This window comes from Ctenopharyngodon idella, chromosome 24 (assembly GCF_019924925.1).
Source record: "Ctenopharyngodon idella isolate HZGC_01 chromosome 24, HZGC01, whole genome shotgun sequence".
Lineage (NCBI taxonomy): Eukaryota > Metazoa > Chordata > Actinopteri > Cypriniformes > Xenocyprididae > Ctenopharyngodon > Ctenopharyngodon idella.
In genome coordinates this window covers 18,049,935-18,073,785 of record NC_067243.1, presented here as the reverse complement: position 1 = coordinate 18,073,785, position 23,851 = coordinate 18,049,935, and the positions used below count along the sequence as shown (strand labels likewise).

The 23,851-nt window shown below is 37.2% G+C and overlaps 1 protein-coding gene across 1 annotated transcript; it reads right to left on the bottom strand.

Moving 5' to 3' along the window:
* Positions 1 to 226: 226 nt before the first annotated feature.
* Positions 227 to 9,915, bottom strand: hyal6 (hyaluronoglucosaminidase 6). The gene is made up of 4 exons (XM_051884160.1): positions 9,738 to 9,915; positions 8,891 to 9,655; positions 4,004 to 4,093; positions 227 to 2,555 (listed from the first exon to the last, which is right to left on the bottom strand). The coding sequence occupies exons 1-4, from the start codon at positions 9,882 to 9,884 to the stop codon at positions 2,103 to 2,105; spliced, it is 1,455 nt and encodes a 484-aa protein (XP_051740120.1). The 5' UTR covers positions 9,885 to 9,915; the 3' UTR covers positions 227 to 2,102.
* Positions 9,916 to 23,851: the final 13,936 nt, after the last annotated feature.

Below are 23,851 nucleotides of genomic sequence, written 5' to 3'. Positions count from 1 at the left end.
ATGTCCAACTGCCTTGCGCATCTGGTTGGTGAGGTCAGAAAACACGTTCTGATGACGGAAGTGATGTCTCGCACTTATACTTGAATGAGTGCAAGACATCACTTTCATTGTCCATTGTCGTCACGAGCCGCAGGGTTTAATTTGGATTTATCTGTGCATGTTTTTTTGACTCTTATAGATGGAGTTCCCATTGACAAGCATTATACGACTGACAGACCGCAACAGTTGGAGTTAAAAATCTCAAGGTGGTTTATTTTTTAAAATTTATAGAACATTTACAACAACACAATCCTCTTGTCTGAATGTATATGCCAATGTGTGATTTTAAGACATATTATGGGGTTTTCAATTAGGCCGAGTACTGATACTGATTTCCTGATTCAATTAAATTTGATTCAATTCAGATGATTGATTCAGTTCAGGTCAGTTGATCTGATATCCTTTGAGCATATTTACTGTTAATTCTTGAGCATATTTATTGATAATAATTGAATGATTCATTAAAAGGATGGACTCAAAAGAGTCATTTGTTCATGAATTGATCTACACTGGTTGTGCTTTGTTTTTGATTCACTAAAAAGTACTGGGTTTAAAAGAGTAATTTCTTCATGAATCAAACTATGGTCATTGTGCCAAACTTGAATAGGCTGGGCATCAATGAAAATTTTCCCAATTTAATTAGATTCTGATTTCAGTGTGCTTTGATTAGATTCAAATTCATTTGAGCATATTTCATAATTCTCTTTTTGAATGATTTGTTAGTCTTTTTGAATGATTCAAAAAGGATTAGCTCATAAGAGTTGTTTGAGAATTGTACTTGTGCTGTACGTTTCTGATTCACTAAAAAGAGTCAATTGTTCATGAATCAAACTACTCTGGTTGTTCTATATGGTTCTGATTCACTAAAAAGAAAAAGAATTTAAAAAGTCATTCATGAACGGAACTACACTGCTTGTGCTGTATGTTTTAGATTTGCTTAAAACAACTGTTTTTAAAGAGTCATTTGTTCATGAATCAGACTACTCTGGTTATTCTGTATGCTTATGATTGACTAAAAAAAGATTTAAAAGAGTCATTCATTCAAGAATGGAACTATACTGGTTGCACTCTGTTTTTAATTCTCTAAATAGAACTAGTCTAAAAGAGTCATTTGTTCATGAATCTAACCACACTTGTTGTGCTATACTGCATGTTTTTGATTCACTAAAAAGAACCAGATATTAAAAAAAGTCATTTGTTCATGAATCGAACCACGTTTGTTGTGCTATACTGCATGTTTTTGAATCACTAAAAAAAAAAAGAAAAAAAAAAAGTAATTTGTTCATAAATTAAACTACTTTGGTTGTTCTGCATGCTTTTGATTCACTTAAAAGAACTGTTTTAAAAAAGTTATTTGTTCATGAATCGAACCACACTTGTGTATGTACTGTTTTTGTGAAAAAAGTACATACTTTTGAGTGTGTAGCAGAATAGTATGTGCATCCTGTAACCATTTAAACTGCCCTGCCACTGCCCTGTCACAGTTAAAATCCTTCACATACAATTTAATTTAATTTCCTACCGTATCAGAGAGAAATGTAGTAGCACGTTGATCCGCCAGTCGTGGGTCTTTCATGCGAAGAAGTTACTCTTCTCATGTGTTTAAAAGTTAATGACCAAACATATTTTTATAAAAGTTTACAATGGAGATGAAATATAATGTGGATAGCATTGAATAAATATGTTTTCGTCAGGTTAGAGACTGATTATTAATCAGTCAAACCCTTTAGACATTAAAGATTGTAACCCTCATTGGTATTATAAGGATTACATAAACAGAAAATATTTGTTTTCGATATGAATTACTTCATTTAAAAGTAGACATTTCAAGCTTTCCACAGATATATCTCTCATGTCTGTGTGGCAAGTATGTGTCGCGTTCTTTAACAGCCCGCCTGGAAACAAGCTGCAGCAACGCCAAATCTGCACAACTGTGACAATGAACGCTTGTCAGGATCAATTAAACTTTTGACTCAAAACATTGTAGCTAGATATAGTTCCAGATATAGCTACAGCTAACTCCGCCTAACAGATACAGTCCAAAGTGCCATCTACACTGTGCTTTACAGTATCAGACACTTAATAATGAGACACAGACCCAAGAACATGATGACAGACAGACATGAGAAATGAAGGGACAGGACCAGCAGTAGTTCTCCCAGGATACTGTCTCTCGGGTGGTGCAGGAGAGGCTGTGCTATCTGGGGCATCTCACAGTAGATGCCCGTCCAGCCCTGGTAACACTGACAGGTGAACTTTTGCTTCATGTCCAGGATATCGTGGTTGTTGAGGTGGCCAGTGACGTGGAAACGCGGTCCACGAATGCCTTGGTTGAGGCGGATGTTGAAGAAGCGAGGGTTGAGGTGCAGGTAAGCCCCAGAATTCAGGCTCTTACGGACACATTTGCCGTTCTTCTTGCACAAGGCTTTGCTGCACAGTTTAGCTGCTGAGGTCACGTTGATCACATAGTGACCCAGTGGACCGTCAATGTATTTCTTGACTGTCATGCAGTTTCTCTGGCCAAGACAAACACATATTAAAGATATTAGGGAATTTATTTATTAATATTGATCAATATTAGTGTTGTTATTTTTAACTAAAACTATTAAAATCATTTTCATGAATTAAAATAAAGCTGAAATAAAATAAAATACAAATATTAGATGAAAAACCTTTTGAATGAACTTTTTGAAGCGTCAAAGTGTCAGTTGCGTAGCTGTCAATGGAGGGACAAAAAGCTCTCAGATTTCATTAAAAATATCTTAATTTGTGTTCTGAAGATGAACGAAGGTCTTACGGGTGTGGAACGACATGAGGGTGAGTAATTAATGACAGAAATTTCATTTTTGGGTGAACTAACCCTTTAATGGTTTGTTAACTCTTTCCATCAGCTTTAATGTATCCTCTTCCTTGTGCTTTTTGTAAACAGGATATGGGACGCACCCACAAAATGAGCATGTGTCCTTCCGGAGCACGTGTGTGATACTGTATCACCAGATACAGAGAAGCCATAATGTCATCAGACATGATGACACTAGTATTGCTTTATTTTAGGTTTAGACAGAAATCATCTTTGAGATAAATTGAGGATAGATTATTTCCTAAGCTTCAAATATATTAAATAATGGCATCAGCTCAAACTGATCCCCATATGGTTGTAAATGCTGTTGGTTATGGATTCTAATTTTAGCTGTTTCACCTAAAAATGCAGCCAATCCAGTCAAGAAGATTTAATGTGCTCTTTGTCCAATGTACACTACCGTTCAGTCAGTACGATTTCTTTTTTCAAAAGAAATTAATACTTTTATTGAGCAAGGATGCATTAAATTGATCAAAGTGACTGTACAGACATTTATAATGTTACAAAAGAATTCTATTTCAAATAAATGCTGTTATTTTGAACTTTCTACACTCAAAGTGCTGGGTTAAAAACAACCCAAGTTGGGTTGAAAATGGACAAACCCAGCATTTGGGTTAAATGTTTGCCCAACCTGCTGGGCAGTTTTATTCAACCCAACTCTTGTTTTAAAATTACTATATGGCTGACTTAAAGGGTTAGTTCACCCAAAAATGAAAATTCTGTCATTAATTACTCACCCTCATGTCGTTCCACACCTGTAAGACCTTCGTTCATCTTCAGAACACAAATTAAGATATTTTTAATAAAATCCGATGGCTCAGTGAGGCCTCCATTGACAGCAAGACAATTAACACTTTTCAATGCCCAGAAAGGTACTAAAGACATATTTAAAACAGTTCATGTGACTACAGTAGTTCAACCTTAATGTTATAAAGCGACGAGAATACATTTTGTGCACCAAAATAACGATTTTTCAACAATATCTAGTGATGGGCGATTTCAAAACACTGCTTCATGAAGCTTCGAAGCTTTACAAATCATTTGTTTCGAATCAGTGGCTTTTTTAAAAAGTCTTACCAACCCCAAACTTTACAACGATAGTACCTGAGAGCTTGCATATTCAGATGACCCCCACAGGACCACCCCAGCGGCCCCCAGTGCTGCACTCTCTCCTATGGTGTGGACCAGGTCACTCTGTTCAAGATAAATATTTCTTTGTTAATGCAATTCAAAGCAGAAAAGCAACAGATTATATCATATATCTTTTTTAATAGCAGGCCTGGAGAAGAAACTTGTTACTATTGAATAACACAAACACCATTATTACTACACATTATTGCTCATACGTAGGGTTTCTAACTCAGACATGAATGATACCTTAAATCATGTGGCTTACCGAGGAGAGGTGTGTAATAATCGCACATTTGATTTTTGCCTGGCGGGAAGTAAAGCAATACAGTAGACCTACATGTATAATGTATGGTCTGGAGCCTGTACTATCACAATGAACATATGGAAGCTATCGGTTGTAACCTAAACTAGTCATAATAAGTACATTACCTTGATGTACCTCACTGTCTAGGAAAGCGGGTGGTCCCATCAAACTGAAAACACGCCTGCAGACCTACTGCAGAGTTTGATTTGGAACATTCCTCTCATAATGAGGTGACAGATGAGTGTTTAAGCATATCTCTGGCATTTAAGATGCTAGGGAGGAGGGGGATTTAGGGAGTGGGTCTGTCACTCAAGTATTTGACGAGTGATTAAAACAATGTGTGTTTGACAGATACCTTTAGACGGCTGGAAAGTGCGCAAAGTAGCGCGTAGGTACTGAGTAATGCAATTCAATACTTTCTAATTAACTTCATTTTAAACTAATTATTAAAAATATACTTTAGATGTAAAACAAAAACAGATGTATAACTATAACAGACTATATAACTACAAACCTGATTCCAAAAAAGTTGGGACACTGTACAAATTGTGAATAAAAAAGGAATGCAATAATTTACAAATCTCATAAACTCATATTTTATTCACAATAGAATATAGATAACATATCAAATGTTGAAAGTGAGACATCTTGAAATGTCATGCCAAATATTGGCTCATTTTGGATTTCATGAGAGCTACACATTCCAAAAAAGTTGGGACAGGTAGCAATAAGAGGCCGGAAAAGTTAAGTGTACATATAAGGAACAGCTGGAGGACCAATTTGCAACTTCTTAGGTCAACTGGCAACATGATTGGGTATAAAAAGAGCCTCTCAGAGTGGCAGTGTCTCTCAGAAGTCGAGATGGGCAGAGGATCACCAATTCCCCCAATGCTGCGGCGAAAAATAGTGGAGCAGTATCAGAAAGGAGTTTCTCAGAGAAAAATTGCAAAGAGTTTGAAGTTATCATCATCTACAGTGCATAATATCATCCAAAGATTCAGAGAATCTGGAACAATCTCTGTGCGTAAGGGTCAAGGCGGGAAAACCATACTGGATGCCCGTGATCTTCGGGCCCTTAGACGGCACTGCATCACATACAGGAATGCTACTGTAATGGAAATCACAACATGGGCTCAGGAATACTTCCAGAAAACATTGTCGGTGAACACAATCCACCGTGCCGTTCGCCGTTGCCGGCTAAAACTCTATAGGTCAAAAAAGAAGCCATATCTAAACATGATCCAGAAGCGCAGGCGTTTTCTCTGGGCCAAGGCTCATTTAAAATGGACTATGGCAAAGTGGAAAACTGTTCTGTGGTCAGACGAAACAAAATTTGAAGTTCTTTTTGGAAAACTGGGACGCCATGTCATCCGGACTAAAGAGGATAAGGACAACCCAAGTTGTTATCAGCGCTCAGTTCAGAAGCCTGCATCTCTGATGGTATGGGGTTGCATGAGTGCGTGTGGCATGGGCAGCTTACACATCTGGAAAGGCACCATCAATGCTGAAAGGTATATCCAAGTTCTAGAACAAAATATGCTCCCATCCAGACGTTGTCTCTTTCAGGGAAGACCTTGCATTTTCCAACATGACAATGCCAGACCACATACTGCATCAATTACAACATCATGGCTGCGTAGAAGAAGGATCCGGGTACTGAAATGGCCAGCCTGCAGTCCAGAACTTTCACCCGTAGAAAACATTTGGCGCATCATAAAGAGGAAGATGCGACAAAGAAGACCTAAGACAGTTGAGCAACTAGAAGCCCGTATTAGACAAGAATGGGACAACATTCCTATTCCTAAACTTGAGCAACTTGTCTCCTCAGTCCCCAGATGTTTGCAGACTGTTATAAAAAGAAGAGGGGATACCACACAGTGGTAAACATGGCCTTGTCCCAACTTTTTTGAGATGTGTTGATGCCATGAAATTTAAAATCAACTTATTTTTCCCTTAAAATGATACATTTTCTCAGTTTAAACATTTGATATGTCATCTATGTTGTATTCTGAATAAAATATTGACATTTGAAACTTCCACATCATTGCATTCCTTTTTTATTCACAGTTTGTACAGTGTCCCAACTTTTTTGGAATCGGGTTTGTATATTAGTATATTCACACCTACGGACATTAGTGTATGTATTATAAGTGCGATCTGCATTTATGTCATCTGCCAGTTTAAATGCTCAAGCTTGAGTTGGATGGATTCTGAATGGCTGTCAAGGTTTTTATCATTCATCAGCTGGAAAAAATCATTCTGAAAGTGATTCCAATGATATCATTCTTTTTGGTTTGGACTTCACTATTCTCTTAGAGTTAGAATGATTATTAAAACTTCATGGTTATCCTTATAATTATCATTGGATTGAATTGGCCTTTAGTCATTCGTAAGCTGATTTACCTGAAAACTATAAACACTGTGGCTCTGTGGTGCTTTCAAAACATTGCTGTTTGTTTGAGAATCCTGACCAGCATAGCAACACAGGTTCAACCAATGGCGTGTTTTGGAGGTGGGGCTATCTGTTTAACCGACCAATGACAAATAAGGTAGGGAGTGTTTGAAGATTGGAGTGCCTCAAATTAGTTTTTCCAGCATAAGCGTCACATTTCACATATCATAGCACATTTTCTAACTGCTAGGCCAAGGCATGATTTGAACTTAATTATTAAAGGAGTCCTTGATTATGATTTCACTTTTTTAACTTTAGTTAGTGTGTAATGTTGCTGTTTGAGCATAAACAACATCTACAAAGTTACAACGCTCAAAGTTCAATGCAAAGGGAGATATTTTCTTTTACAGAAGTTGCTTTTTAAGGACTACAACGAATGGCTGGTAGGGACTACAACGTGCTTCTTCCCGAGTTAGTGACATCACTAACCCTAAAATTTACATAAACCCTGCCCCCGGGAAAACGCAACAAAAGGGGCGAGGCCAAGTTGGGCTGCTTTAGAGAAGAATCGACGAGTTGAATCAACTCCACAGCAACTACATAAATTTATCCACTAACCATTCAGAAACGTCCAGTTGCTTTCTAAAAGTTGTAACTTCTTCCTGAGTCTCTCCATCAGTGTCCGACTCTGGTTTGAACAATGTAAGGCTGAACACCGTTACTGACAATCATCATTTTGGCTGCGTGAGATTCTCCAGCATTGTTGTTGTTGAGCAACTGAAGCGCGAGCTGTTGAAGCTCCGCCCTCTTTTGGAAAGCGGGCTGGGAGCAGCAGCTCATTTGCATTTAAAGGGGCACACACAAAAACGTTGTGTTTTTGCTCACGCCCACATAGAGGCAAATTTGACAAGCTATAATAAATGATCTGTGGGGTATTTTGAGCTGAAACTTCACAGACACATTCTGGGGACACCAGAGACTTATATTACATCTTGTAAAAGGGGCATTATAGGTAGGGATGCTCCGATCCGCCTTTTTCACATCCGATACCGATTCCGATACCTGGGATTCAGTATTGGCCGATACCGATCCCGATCCGATATTCAAGTAATAATAAAAAAGTGCTAAATTACCTAATAAACTGTATGCCTCACTGTGTGGAAGAAACTGGGATCATTCTTTTGTGCAAGGTATCAGGCTTGACTTAGGCCTAAACATTACTTTCCTAACTTTGTAAAACAAAATAACAAACAGACACAAATGTAGTGAATTATTTATTAAATAATTGTGCATCAGTGCAACAGTGCAAGCTTCACTAGCTTGGTAGACATTCAAAATAAAGTCCAGCTAACTCCTTCATCCATGACTCATGGCTTGTTTTTCATGAATGTTTGAGTCATACTTGACATAAACTAAATATATATATATAAATATATACTATAAAATTAAAAGATTTCTTTTAAATTTATAGCGAAGTTTTTTTTTTTGTTTTTTTTTTTTGATAGATAGGACAGAACAAAAAATGCTATTAACAATCTTTCATTGCGCAAAAGTATTATAATATGAACGGCTCCCATACAGAGCGGCACAAAGCGCTTATGCGCATCCCGTGTGCAGAATGATGCGCTTGAAGCATCATGGAGTCACTGCGCGCAGCGGCAGCGCTCCGCACTGAAAAGTTCAAAGCACAAAGTGAAGATATACTGATGCGTATTGTATTACCGGTATCTTTGTCTACAGATGAAGTATAATAATAGAAACATTGAATCATCTTGGAAAGAGTTTCATTGTGTTGAGTGTCGTAACCGAACGCGACATGCAGTTGAATGCTGAATGGGGAATGACTGACAGCCGCAGCGGAGGGAGGCATTTATGTGAACTTAAATTTAACGACTTAAATATTTATCTGTACCTCAAATTAAACTATGGAATGGCTTCAGAACACTTGGAATAGAGTGCACGAAAACTTTATGGTGCTTTTTAATGTTTTTGTGCCTTTTGTGGGGCTTAACAATAACACAGAATAGTACACGCACAATATCGGATTTGGATCGGTCCAATCCGGCCGATACTCGATGCGGCAAAATTGGCAGTATCGGATCGGTGCATCCATAATTATAGGTCCCCTTTTACTTTTTACCTAATATTCCAATATTCTACTCACCTCTGATAGGACAACAAATGTGTAGGCATAGAAAGGTCTGGAGTAGACGAAAACAGGCAGCGTATAGTCATTCCTGGCAATCGAGGCGATCCGCATGGCCTCCTTGACACGGTAGTGCACAAATTTGACCGTGTTGGCCGAAGACTTGAGCTCATAGTCAAGATAGATGGAAGGATAGAGGGCCGTACTCTCCTTCCACAGCCACATCAGGTGGTCGTTACGTACATGCTCAATATTAGGACACTCTCCTGTGTAACGCAATGGATGCTGCTTATAACCATAGTTATAACAGTCAGGAAACAGGTAAAACCCCCAAAGACCATGCGGTCGTCGACTTTTGGCCAGCTGCAGCGTTGAGTTCATGAATACTTGTCCAGCTCTCTCAAAGAGCTCCTTTGCTTCATTTTCCACCTTACTTTGTGGCCAACCAGGATGCAGCTTCCTTATAAGCTCCTTGGATTTGTTTCGGTAGATGTCTTTCGATCCCCAGTTGCGCACCCACTGCGGACGCCAGTTTTCCCAGTCGATGACACCAAGCCCGTGAAAGTCCTTGAAGGGTATGAGCTTGTCGATGTCAGCTCGAGCTTTGCTGAGGTGTTTGCTCAGGCTTTGGTTCTGAGGAAGGCCTCCATTAATGGGAATCTCAGAGCTGGTGTAGTAAGGGTAATAACCCAGGTGACGGTGGTAAAAGATAGTCACGTTGGGGCCGCTCAAGGTCTCGTTGTGGTTAGCAACAATGTCGAAGACACTAAGGTCCAAGTCCACCTTGAAAAAGAAACAGACAAGATGTTAATCCCATCATTTGGACCACACAGAACATTTACTAGATCACTGACACATGTTCAACCTTGAATCGAAGACGGCAGGATTCAGTAGGTGCATTCCACACCACCACAAACGGACGGTGGTGTAATAAAGGTGTTCGGGCCTGCTTCAACTGATCCGCCCAAGCAACCAGTGATCCACACACTGCCAGAAAGCCAATCAGCGCCATCCCCAAATACCCTCATAGATCAATCAACACACATGCCACAACCTGAAGAGAAACAAAATATGAAAAATCACATCACTGTTGAAAAAATGATTACATCATGAGGATAATTTGGCAAGGATAATCAAAGACATGGTTGAGTGACAGACAAGCGAGGGTCAGCGAGCAGCGGTACTCTAGATTCCACAGCATAATGATTCTCTGTGCTGCACCCAATTAACTCAAGTAATTCATGCATACAGGACTTGATTAGGTAACCGTAATATAGCAGCTGTGTTTATTTTAGTATCATTTATGTTGTATACTATTATAGTATTTATTAATATTATTAGACTTGGCTTTTATTTTTACATTTTTGTAGTTGTAGTTGTTTTCATTTTTAAGTAATATTGTTGTCTATTTTTTTTTTTTTTCAATTATTCCAAAACAGTTTTTAATAGTTTTAGTATTAGTTAATGGTAACTGTCAAGCTGTCTATATTATATAAATATTTCATAAATATTTCAATATTAAACCCATTCCTTAATTTGTATTATTTTTGTATTATTATGATATATATATATATATATATATATTAGGGGTTTAACGGTACACGTATTTGTACCGAAAATTTTCAGTTCGGTACACATGTACTGACTAATACAGAGTTAAATAACCCATTTCCCACTTTTAACCACCATTAACCACCAATAATCGCAATAAGTTCTGTGTTTTGTTACTTTTGATAAGAAACAAAGTCTCATCCCTCAGATTCTGTCCATTTTATCATGAAATTCAAACAATAAATGCCGTTTTGACGCTCTTTGATGTGGCGTGACAGATCACTGTACAGACACCTCATTTCAACCGGCAGCGCGAGTGCGAGTGAACGCGATCATCTCTTCCTCTTTAATACTAGTTACAGAATAAACATGAATGAACATCTGAAGGTATGTTGAAAGATACAGTACAACTTACTGAAACATATCTCATGTAATCGCTCAATCAGTGTTTCAACCGTGGAAAGACATCAATGAAACAGCTTGTAAACAATGTCATGTAGCATTTACCTCAGAAATGCCATTCAGTTTCCACAGCTTGTTTCGCTATCTTTCGCTACATATATGCACTATATTAGCCTATATATTAATTATATTGTACTTAACCTGTCTTGATTATTTAATGTATATGTTTAATGTATGTTTAAATAAATCTGTCATGAAAACAAGTTATGATGGCCACTGTGTAAATGAATATATTTTAACATCGAATTGGAGTAGAAACAGATTTTGAAGTTAATGCAAAAACTGCCTTATATATGCAATCTACATGTTTGCATACAATATGTGAGTGTTGATTATTATATCTAAAAATAAATAGCAACTTAATAATTTGGGCTCTGTTGTTAATTGTAACCTTTAATATTATAGTAATGTGCATGAAAGTGCTCCCTGTATAAAGTTTACAGCATTATCAGAGATCAGATTTTTATCCTTAAGAAAATTTTAATTATAATTGAATTTATTTAAAGACAGAGACACAATTTGTTCAGTAAACCACTGTTTAAAAAGAAGAAGAAGAAAAAAAGCAATTTTATGTTTAGTTTTCTCCCTCCTGATATGCCGAATCCGTACTGAACCGTGATTTCAATACAGAGGTATACGTCATTTTTGTGTACCGTTATATATATATATATATATATATATATATATATATCTCTCTCATTTTATTTATTTATTTATGTATTTATTTATTTATTTTATTTTTTTGTCAGTAATGAAAACTTTAACATACTTAATTTCTACAGAAATTAAGGTGTCTCTTTTGGAAAAACGAATACATCTCTCACAGTATGTTGCTGGTATTGCCCCTTTTGGCAGGTGATTCTTATCATAATATTTTACAGTCTTTTACATCTCATACATATTTTTGCCCTATTCTCCAATGCAGAATCATGATATATTTGGACACTTTTAGCAGTCATCTCAAATTCAAAAAGTTGCCTGTTTACACACATAGTAGATTTCACCCTGTGGTAAAAAGATTTTTTTTTAATGTTGTTTATATTTCTATGTGGTGTTTTTAATATACTTTTAAGACAAACCATGTGCAAATTCATCAGTCAACAGCAATCCTGAGTATTTTGTCCTTAAAACTGCAGTGAACCAAAGAATATCTCAAAAACGCGATTTGAAACCTCCCGTTTCCTTCCATCACAAACATGGAACCAATCCCGTGAACGTGCGGGGCGGGGCGGTGCTTTTCTCCACTGACTTTCTATGTTTAAAGTGATTTTTAGAAACCAGCTGTTTGACTCTGAGATGGTGAACGTGAACATGGTTTGTGTAACATTAGCAACACATTATAAGCTGTTTGATAATGTAGTCAAGTGTTTACCATTATGTGTCCGACCTTGTAGAGAACGATACATCAACTTGTAGACGACCCTGTATAAATCGCTCTTCCTTTTCTTCTGAATCAGTTTTTGTTTCAGACATATATGTCTGAATTAAATCAATATTTCCACTTGCCATCGTGTGGCCGTAGCGTTTACTACAGTTAACCGAGTGGATCAGGAAGTCTGAGGTTGTGTGAGTGAGTGGAGGCGGGGACTAATTTGCATATTCATGATTCCGGGTATACTAAATGAAGCAAGGGTGTAGAGTTACATTCAAGCTATTTTAAGGCATGAAGAAATTATTTTCACAGGAAAAAACATTTAAATATATCATTTTGATTATCAAAGATGAGTTTTAAATGATAAAATTATTGACTGCAGGGGGACTTTAAATAGTATATTATAATTATTTATCATTCTAATTAAAAGATTTTAAACTTAAACAGACCCTTGAATATTTGGAATCTATTTTGGTTTGGATAACATGAGACATCATGTTAAATTACATGTCATGAAGTTTTTGATAATTTACAGGAGTTTTGGAATGCTTCTTTTTTATCTTGTTCTTCCTCTCTCGATTTGAAAGTGACATGTGTATTACATTAAAATTCCTTGCTAATCTCTGTCAAATTCCTCTCACAGTTACAAGTGTGATTGTGTACACACAGGGGGCCTCGTAAATGAAATAAGCCCTGAACGTGTCTGCTCTGCCTATTTATTTTCCAAATAATTCTCTTGAATTAAAGCTTATGTGTTCTGTTCAAAGAGAAAATTAGGACCAAGGAAACGATAATGTCACTGAAGGGCTTTTCTTTTCACATATTTTTAATGGATAGCATCTCCTTCTCGTGGTTTTGTGGGAGTCAGATAAAATAAAAGGGATGATGTAGCTTACGGGACATGGGGAAGATTTGCATTTCCTCTTCCAGAGAGATGGCGGTGAAACTTTTCGACCTAACCAAGAGCAACAACATGGTGAAGTCACCAAGTCTTTTCATAAACCACAACCATCTACAGTGCCTAACCACAAAAAAGACCCCCCAAAAAACCCGTCTGAGACATACTGGCACTGGCTTTTTCCTCAGACAGACAGTGCTCGAGGGACATGAGAACCAACTGCTTTTTTATTTCTTCTCTTTACAAAATGGACTGATTAAATCCAGATGACTAAGGAGCTGCACATCATGTTTTGCACTGAACTTTTGGCTTTTTTATTCATTTAAATCTAGAAATAAAGTTTATAGGTTTCTGAAAAATGTAAAACAACAATATTTAAGATTTCTGCTTTGTAATTTTTTGAAGACATTATGCTCTTATCCATGTACTAAAACCTATAGAAGCCCGTTTCTTCCTCCAGAGTAAAAACGGAAATTGCAAATTACATTTCACAATTGTGACTTTATTTCTCTCAATTGCAATCTTACCTCAAAACTGTCTTTATGTCTCTCAGTGTAGCTTTATACACTGATCAGGCATAACATTATGACCACCTTCCTAATATTGTGTTGGTTCCCCTTTTGCTGCCGAAACAGCCCTGACCTGTCAAGGCGTGAACTCCTCTAGACCCCTGAAGGTGTGCTGTGGTATCTGGCACCAAGATGTTAGCAGCAGATCCTTTACGTCCTATAAGTTGAGAGGTGGGGCCTCCATAGATCTTGTTTGTTCAGCACATCCCACAGATGCTCAACTGGATTGAGATCTGGGGAATTTGGAGGCCAAGTCAACATCTCAAACTTGTTGTTGTGCTCCTCAAACCATCCCTGAACCATTTTTGCTTTGTGGCAGGGTGCATTATCCTGCTGAAAGAGCCACCAGGGAATACTGTTTCCATGAAAGGGTGTACATGGTCTGCAACAATGCTTAGGTAGGTGGTACATGTCAAAGTAACATCCACATGGATGGCAGGACCCAAGGTTTCCCAGCAGAACATTGCCCAAATCATCACACTGCCTCCGCCGGCTTGTCCTCTTCCCATAGTGCATTCTGGTGCCATGTGTACCCCAGGTAAGCGACGCACACGCACCCAACCATCCACGTGATGTAAAAGAAAACGTGATTCATCAGACCAGGCCACCTTCTTCCATTGCTCCGTGGTCCAGTTCTGATGCTCATGTTTCGATTGTTGCCAATTTTGGTGGTGGACAGGGGTCAGCATGGGCTATGCAGCCCCATACACAACAAACTTTGATGCACTGTGTATTCTGACACCTTTCTATCAGAACCAACATTAACTTCTTGAGCAATTTGAGCTACAGTAGCTCATCTGTTGGATCGGACTACATGGGCCAGCCTTCGCTCCCCACGTGCATCAATGAGCCTCGGCCGCCCATGTCCCTGTCGCCGGTTCACCACTGTTCCTTCCTTGGACCACTTTTGATAGATACTGACCACTGCAGACCGGGAACACCCCATAAGAGCTGCAGTTTTGGAAATGCTCTGCCCTTGCCAAACTCGCTCAAATCCTTACACTTGCCCATTTTTCCTGCTTCTAACACATCAACTTTGAGGACAAAATGTTCACTTGCTGCCTAATATATCCCACCCACTAACAGGTGCCGTGATGAAGAGATAATCAGTGTTATTCATTCACCTGTCAGTGGTCATAATGTTATGCCTGATCGGTGTATCTCACAATTCTGAATGTGTTTCTCATAATTGTGACATTATATCACACAATTTGACTTTATATCTCAAAATTTGACATCTCATAATGACTGTAACTCTCAACTGCTGCTATTTCTCACAATCTTATACCTCCAAACTTTATATCTCGCAATGTAGCTTTATGTCTTAAAAATTCACAATGTGAGATATAAAGTCATAATTATGAAAAACAAATTCAGAATTTTATCTCAAAATTTGATTTATCTCATAATGACTACATCTCTCAATCGCTACTGTTGCGCAATTGCAATTATATACCTCCAAACTGTGACTTTATATCTCGCAATGTAGTTTATACTATCTCAAAATTCTGATTTTGTTTCTCATAATTGTTACTTTATCTCACGTTGTGAATTTTTACCTCAAAATTTGACTTGACTCATCATGTGACTACATCTCAAAATCACTTCTTTATTTATCGTAATTGTGACTTTATATCGCAGAATTGTGGCTATTTCTTTCAGTCCATTTTCCATAATAACAATCTTCAACATGAACATGGCTTGCAAAACCTCTTCTCTCTTATACTCTATGATCAAACCAGAACATTTACTTCATATTGTAACCAGCATGCAGCTGGAAAAAATACAGCGGTCAGCTGTAATCAGAAGGGCTCGTGTTGCATACCTCCGAATCTTGTGTTCCCAAACTTGAAAAGTAATCTGGAAAAATGGAGACAGAGCAGAAAATAAATGTAAAACCAGGCCTGTGCAAAGCCTATAAGCACAGAAACATCATGCTGCATCTGATAATTGGGAAAAGATTGTCATTTTCATAGAGATTTCCCAAGATTTTTCTCGTAAAGTTTGCAACCGAATAGTCTTGACAGTAACAAACCCTGGCGTTCCTCTAAACACAAGCTTCAAATTCAATGATGAAAAGTCATAATGCTCTACAAAACATTTCACAATGGCCTGTGTGGCCTATGATTTTCATATTTGCAGCCTTTTTGGACAGAAGTGTATATGTGGTAATTGCATGGCTAATGCAAGATACATTATGGGGTAAAAACGTACAGCTGCCTCGCTTTGCCTCAGAAGAAATGAGTCAGTGGCCATGAGTCTTTTGCCTGCTGGAGTCCGCATGTGGAAATATGTGTTTATAACTGCTGTCGGTCCCTTAAGGAAAAGGGCTTGTAGGTCGGGACCAACATTAGCACCCACAAGCACCAAAAAAAAAGTAAATTAAATTGCAAAATTTGACATTGGCGAGCATCACATGAAAGTTCATTTTGGACTCTTTCTGTAATGTCTTTGTGCTGTAAATATGTTCCCATGGGTCATGTCTGAATGACCCGCAGTGTCGCAAAGATATTTACAGCACTTTATGTACTTCGTCTGGACCTACTACATGCCAGTGGGTGTTTGTTTATGTGCTGTCACTGTACAGTCGGATGGTTCCCATGATGAATACACTGGTATTGCTGAGGGAAGCAGCTATTGAAAGCCTCCCGAGTCCAGTCCTAATTAGGAGGAACTTGCTCCACGCACACACTTTCCTCTTTTTCACTTGCCTTGAACATGTATTTCTGCTCAGTTTTCATGTTTTAATAGTCATTTAGTCCACAACAAAAATTGATTTCATTAGTAACTTATGGCTGGTCAAGTCCTTTGTTGAAATAGAATTGTGACACAGTGATTAATTTGTTGATATATTGACTTCCATAGTATGGATGCAAAAACTTGAGAAAATGAGATCCAGGCAGTCTAGCAATGATCATGTCAGAGATCAAATTTGAATAAAGAATAACAAATTTATTAATTAAAAATTATAGAGACAAACAAATTAATTAAGTAATTAATGGTTAATAATAAAATCTAGAGTATTGTAAAATCCAGAGTGTTGTATCTAATAGATGAAGATGAAGAATATACAGAAAGAAGGAACAAAATTAAGACATTTGCAGAATGAAATGAGAGATAGAAGAGAAGAAGCAGAAGAGCAAAGAAAAGCAAAGGAAAAGCTAAACTATCAAAGACTCAGTCCACTTTATACCATAAGCATAGGAAAACTTACATCCCACTCAAACTTATGTTTTGGTCTAATAAGAAAAGGTCAAATGGATTTATCCATTATGTCATAGACTGTTCAAATGTCAAAAATAGATGAAAATAGATATAGGGGTTGTTTTGACAGGGTTAGTTCACCCAAAAATGAAAAATCTGTCATTAATTACTCACCCTCATGCCGTTCCACACCCATAAGACCTTCGTTAATCTTCGGAACACAAATTAAGATATTTTTGTTTAAATCCGATGGCTCCGTGAGGCCTCCATAGGGAGCAATGACATTTCCTCTCTCAAGATCCATTAATGTACTAAAAACATATTTAAATCAGTTCATGTGAGTACAGTGGTTCAATATTAATATTATAAAGCGACGAGAATATTTTTGGTGCGGCAAAAAAAAAACAAAATAACGACTTATTTAGCGATGACCGATTACAAAACACTGCTTCAAGAAGATTCGGAGCATAATGAATCAGCGTGTCGAATCATGATTCGGATCACGTGTCAAACCGCCAAACTGCTGAAATCACGTGACTTTGGCGCTCCGAACTGCGGATTCAACCCGCTGATTCATTATGCTCCGAAGCTTCCTGAAGCAGTGTTTTGAAATCGGCCATCACTAAATAATTCGTTATTTTGTTTTTTTTGGCGCACCAAAAATATTCTCGTCACTTTATAATATTAATATTGAACCACTGTACTCACATGAACTGATTTAAATATGTTTTTAGCACCTTTATGGATCTTGAGAGAGGAAATGTCATTGCTCCCTATGTAGGCCTAACAGAGCCATCGGATTTAAACAAAAATATCTCAATTTGTGTTCCGAAGATTAACGAAGGTCTTACGGGTGTGGAACGACATGAGGGTGAGTAATAAATGACATTATTTTCATTTTTGGGTGAACTAACCCTTTAAGGGAATTTTTGCAGATCTTACATTATCACGTCAGCAGAAATAGAAACAGACATATTTTGATATAAAAGTACGAGTTCAAATGAGCAACTAATTCCAAAAACATCGCTTCTGCAGTACTTGGCAGGTGTCCAATATCTAACCACAAACGTGTCAACATGACCTGTCATATTGGAACACTTTGAAGAACAATTGAATATAGCATGCATACAGCATGGATATCAAGAAGAATAACCTTAAAGGAGTACATGAATATATGAAATCAAAAGTAATATTGATAAATCATAAGCCATAAATGATTAACATAAAATATGAATAAAATTCATGAATATGAATATTGACCATTTTGGATGTACCAGGGCCCATCAACTGTTACCGACATTATTCAAAATATCTTCTTTTGTGTTAAGGAGTAAAAAGAAATTCATACAGGTTTGGAACAACTTGAGGGTGAATAAATGATGACAGAAATTTAATTTTTGAGTGAACTATCCCTTTAAGCTTTGAAAACTTCTCTGAAGAAGATTCTAGGATAAATACTTTGCACTAACCTCTCGAGCCTGTTTTTAAAGATGAGACTTCCTCAGCAAGCCCCTCAGTTCCAGCACCGCTCAGCACATCCGGTGTAATTATCTTGTCTTTGTACCGAATATCCAGCTGAGGCGTTTTGTTTTGTTGTGCTATATGTGCTCAGAGATATCGCAGTTTATTTGGATTTGCTGTGCGGTTTGTTGTGTTGGTGAATGGCACCAGCATTGATGCTCTCTTGCTTTGTTAATTGGTTTGGCTCCTCCTCATCAAGCTCCCAAATGAAATCAACTGCAATTAGTGATCGCCAACATGCCAAAGCAGTCCATGTCACTGTAGGACTACAACAATTCGGAGTGAATTGTGGCCTGATTACAATGAAATGCCTTCGCTTTTGTTGCTTTGACACTTGAAGTCCTGATAATATAGGTCAGTGTCAATTAAAGAAGAGGTTTTTTTTTTTGTTTTTAAATGGGTCAAGTTGTTAGAAATGTAATCTTTGTATAAATGTTGCTTTCATGTAAATTTCAATTAAATGACTCTAAAAATGTAGTGTAACCAAAAACACATTTTCCTTAAACCTTAAAGGGTTAGTTCACCCAAAAATGAAAATAATGTCATTTATTACTCACCCTCATGTTGTTCCACACCCGTAAGACCTTCATTCATCTTCAGAACACAAATTAATATATTTTTGATTCAATCCGATGGCTCAATGAGGCCTGCATTCAAAGCAATGACATTTCCTCTCTCAAGATCCATAAAGGTACTAAAAACATATTTAAAACAGTTCATGCAAGTTCAGTAGTTCTACCTTAATATTATAAAGCGACGAGAATACTTTTTGTGCACCAAAAAAAAAAAAAAAAAACGACTTTTCGGCTAAACTGCTGAAATCACGTGACTTTGGCGCTCCAAGTCACTGATTCGATTCGTAAAGCTCCGAAGCAGTATTTTGAAATCAGCCCATCACTATGTTTTTGAACATAGCACAAAAATATTCTCGTCACTTTATAATATTAAGGTACTATTAAGGTAATATTAATATTAAGGTAATATTAATATTACCTTTATGGATCTTGAGAGAGGAGATGTCATTGCTGTCTATGCAGGCCTCACTGAGCCATCTGATTTCATCAAAAATATCTTAATTTGTGTTCAGAAGATGAACAAAGATCTTACGGGTGTGGAACGACATGAGGGTGAGTAATAAATGACATTATTTTTTTATTTTTGGGTGAACTAACCCTTTAAGTACATAAGTATACGCATCTTAATCATTATTTTCAAAAAAGTTTTTAAAATACCTTATAAAACAGATAGTTCCGGCCCTTGATTCTGATTGGTTCGAAGCCCTTGTAAAATTCCCGAAAACATACAGCTGACCGCATTACATAAGTATCGCTGCGCCAGTCTTAGCAACCACTCTTAGCAACGTAAACATAATTGTTCTCAATTGATTTTGTTCATTGAAGCTTACTGCATTATGTAGAAGAGTATTAGTGAGAGAGATATCAAGTGACCAAGTGTACTACCTGCGTTCAGATTTAGCATTTTCCTTCAGGTCAGTCCTGTGTTCATAATATAAAATCCGTTTGAATGATCTTGTCCTTTTAACATTTAATGGGTTTTCCCGTGCCCTGCTGACACTGACAGCACTAGTCAAAGCATTTGTCATTTGCGTCTTGTTCCGTGTTCACAAGTTTCAGAATAAAAGTCTTTGCGACTGAGTGACTCGCTCATAAAAACAATCTTTGCCGCCATCTAATGGCGTAATAAATATAACTTCTGTTGCTGTTCACGGTCAGGAACTATTTTTTTCCAGTGGAAGGAAGCCTTTTAATGATTTTACTTCATGAAAGTTGCATTGATAACATTACATATTTTTTGGCTTTAATATTTGTATTGTGTGGTAACCGTTTTATAAAAGCAATAAGCCCCGTGAAGCAGTGGTTTACAGCGAATTTATACTCCGCTCCACGTAGTGCCTAACAATGCCCCTTAGCTGTTATAAATTCACTGTAAACCACAGCTTATTGGAATATGAATATTTTTATTATATTTTTTAAAAGCTAGTTTTAACAATTAATTATTCATTTATAAATTAAGTTTTTAGGGAATTGCACCACATAACATTTTACAACCCGAATTAATTTTACAACATGAAAAAGATCAAATTATCTGATATTCCAATTCCAACCCTAAAACATACTGTTTTTTCTTCATGTTTCACAACATGACTTTTATTGGCAGATTAAAGTTTTTCGAATTTTTATTAAGCCTGGTTCCCTTATTTAATCACTTAAATCATTAAAAAAAAAATTATGACAAACAACCTAATTCTTATATAAGAAAACATCGTGGGCAGTTGTACCACCTGACATTTCTTGTCAAAAAAAAAAAAAAAAATTATTTTCATTCAGAAATTATAAACTCATCATGTGTATTCATTGTACATATGAAGAAAATACATTTAAAAAAAATAGATGGAGACAAAAAATGTCATTGATTCATATTAAAAAAAGAGTGTCTAGCCTATGAAAGGATCATATAGTGAGAATATGCTGAGCACAGCACCAAGAAACACACTTGATATTCGTTCTTGTATTTAAACAGTTGTGAAAACACAGTCGTCCTTGTTGTTAAGGAGGGTAAATCCCCTGAAGTAGACAGTTTCTGTAATATCAGGTGGATAAACTTTTCAGACACAAACGTTTAGACTACATGACAGGGTGGGGGCGAGGATCTCTGGCTCTTACACGGGACCACCTGCCAGTTTCTTCCTTCCTTTCTTATGCACGTTTTCACACATTAAAACATTCCTACAGCTTTACCATTTTCTTTTCAAATACTTTAATAGTTACTTTTTTCTTTGAAAAGAAAATTCTGAAAGCCTAATGGTGCATTCCTGTAGGTATTTATCTGATTTTGTTACCCACATAGGGAGGGAATGAAATCCATAGGAAGTCCCCCTTCTCTGCTTGCAAAACATGAAAATTGCATACCTCAACAGTATTTGGCAGCACAGACAGATAAAGGACTATGGTTAAGTTGCATATTCTTATGTAACAGAAGCAGGGGGGAGAGCTGGTCTCAGTCAGCAAAGTACAAATACAGTGTGGCGGAGGTGTACGATTACCATAGTATGGGACTATGTATGGTTATCTACCAGGTTTGGCTCCAGTCATGAGCTTGGCCAATCTCCCGAAATGTCCGGCCCACCCTTAGAGTGCTATGGCCCGGAGGTCTGTTTCACAGCTTCATGTCTTGGCAGGTGTAAAAATCAGAAAAATACCATAGCCCAGTTGCATAAAGCACCTTAAGTGTAATTTTCCCGTAAGATCGCCCTTAGGTTTCCCTTAAACTTAAAGGAACACTCCACTTTTTTTGAAAATAGGCTCATTTTCCAACTCCTCTAGAGTTAAACAGTTGAGCTTTACCGTTTTCAAATCCATTCAGCCGATCTCCGGGTCTGGCGGTACCACTTTTAGCATAGCTTAGCATAGTTCATTGAATCTGATTAGACCGTTAGCATCTCGTTAAAAAATGACCAAAGAGTTTCAATATTTTTCCTATTTAAAACTTGACTCTTCTGTAGTTACATCGTGTACTAAGACTGACGGAAAATGAAAAGTTGTGATCTTCTAGGCCGATATGACTAGGAACTATACTCTCATTCCGGCGTAATAATCAAGGAACTTTGCTGCCGTACCATGGCTGCAGCAGGCGCAATGATATTACGCAGCGCCTGTGACCCCCTGCTTGCACAGGGAGCGTGCCTTGCAACCATGGAGACATTTGTGAGAGACGCTGCGTAATATCATTGCGCCTGCTGCAGCCATGGTATGGCATGGGTGCAGTGTCTCTTGGTTGAACCGTTGTAGTCACATGGACTACTTTAACGATGTCTTTACTACTTTTCTGGGCCTAAATTGCTGTCTATGGAGAAACAGGAAACTCTCAGATTTCATCAAAAATATCTTAATTTGTTTTCTGAAGATGAACGAAGGTCTTACAGGTTTGGAATGACATGAGGGTGAGTAATTAATGACGGGAATGAGACATGATCGGCTGCTTTATATGATAAACAGATTTTAATTTAGGCATTATTCACATTTAAACATTGATCAAATTACATAAATAGCATATATCTAATTTGATCAATGGAAGTTAACGTGCGTACGTCATCCCAAGAAGAAACCTCATTGGTTCTTGCATGTCAAGCATGCTCGTTTGAGCAATAGAAGAACACCAAAATTAAAGATGCTATTTAAAATACTTAAGGCAGGTTTGAATGCATTTCTGTAAGTAAGGCTGTGGTAATGAATTCTGAATTATAAATATGATCATTAATGACTTGAATTTATTTGTTGTAATTGGAATTGTCCATGTGAAAGACAGTGTTGTTAACTGTTAAAGGGTTCGTTCACCCAAAAATGATTTACTCACCCTCAAGCCATCCTAGGTGTATATGACTATCTTCTTTCAGACGAACACAATTGGAGATATATTAAAAAAAAAAAAATATTCCAAGCTTTATAATGGGAGTGAATGGTAACCAAGATTTTGAAGCCCAAAAAAAGTGCATCAATCCATCATAAAAATAATCCATGCACGGCTACAGGGGGTTAATAAAAGCCTTCTGAAGCGAAGTGATGAGTTTTTGTAAGAAAAATATCCATATTTATAACATTATAAAGTAGAATTACTGGCTTCCGTACGCGAGTCGATTCTGGTGGAAGAGTGAACTTTGACCTGATGCATGACGTATTAACAAACACAGAAGCACAGAGGATAGAGCAAAACAAAAATATCTTAATTTGTGTTCTGAAGATGATTAAAAGTCTTACGGGTGTGGAACCACATGAGGCTGAGTAATAAATGACATCATTTTAATTTTTGGGTGAACTAACCCTTTAAGCTCGGCTTATAAAGCGATCGGGTTTATGGAGTTATTAAAGTGAGCAGAGTAGACACAAGTCGTGATATTTTGTTCTTATTTACAGCATAAAGCATTTGGATTTATTTCGGTTTATTACGGGCTTGTTCTTGTTCGCTGATTTTTCTAGCAAGATCTGGCAACACAAATGAGTCAAGGCTCATGCTTTCCCTGTGATTCACCGAGCATACAGAAGAGAGACATCTCCAATGAACGTTGAAAACGTCAATAACAACTAGTTGTTTAATTCGGTTCTGTACACACTGCATAGAATTCTGTAAATGCGGTTGTCACTCCCGTATTTTACTGAACTGTGTGTGTACACAATGCGATTAAGCACTAAAAGGTGAACTGACAACCGAATTTAGCTGCAGTGTGTACATGTTTTTTTTTTAGGCTTGAGGGTGAGTAAATTATGGGATAATTTTCATTTTTGGGTGAACTATCCCTTTAACTAAAACTATTAAAAATGGCTTTTGGTAACTGAAATATATAAATAATAGATAAAAAACTTGGATGAAAAAAAAAACTTCACTTG

What these genes read in the sequence shown, in the direction of transcription:
- hyal6 (XM_051884160.1), bottom strand. Translation starts at nt 9,884, where the DNA reads ATGGCGCTGATTGGCTTTCTGGCAGTGTGTGGATCACTGGTTGCTTGG. An exon ending in CATTTGTTGTCCTATCAGAG is followed by an intron (nt 4,094 to 8,890) that starts GTGAGTAGAATA and finishes TATCTTGAACAG; the next exon opens with AGTGACCTGGTCCACACCAT. An exon ending in CTGAATATGCAAGCTCTCAG is followed by an intron (nt 2,556 to 4,003) that starts GTACTATCGTTG and finishes TGTCTTGGCCAG; the next exon opens with AGAAACTGCATGACAGTCAA.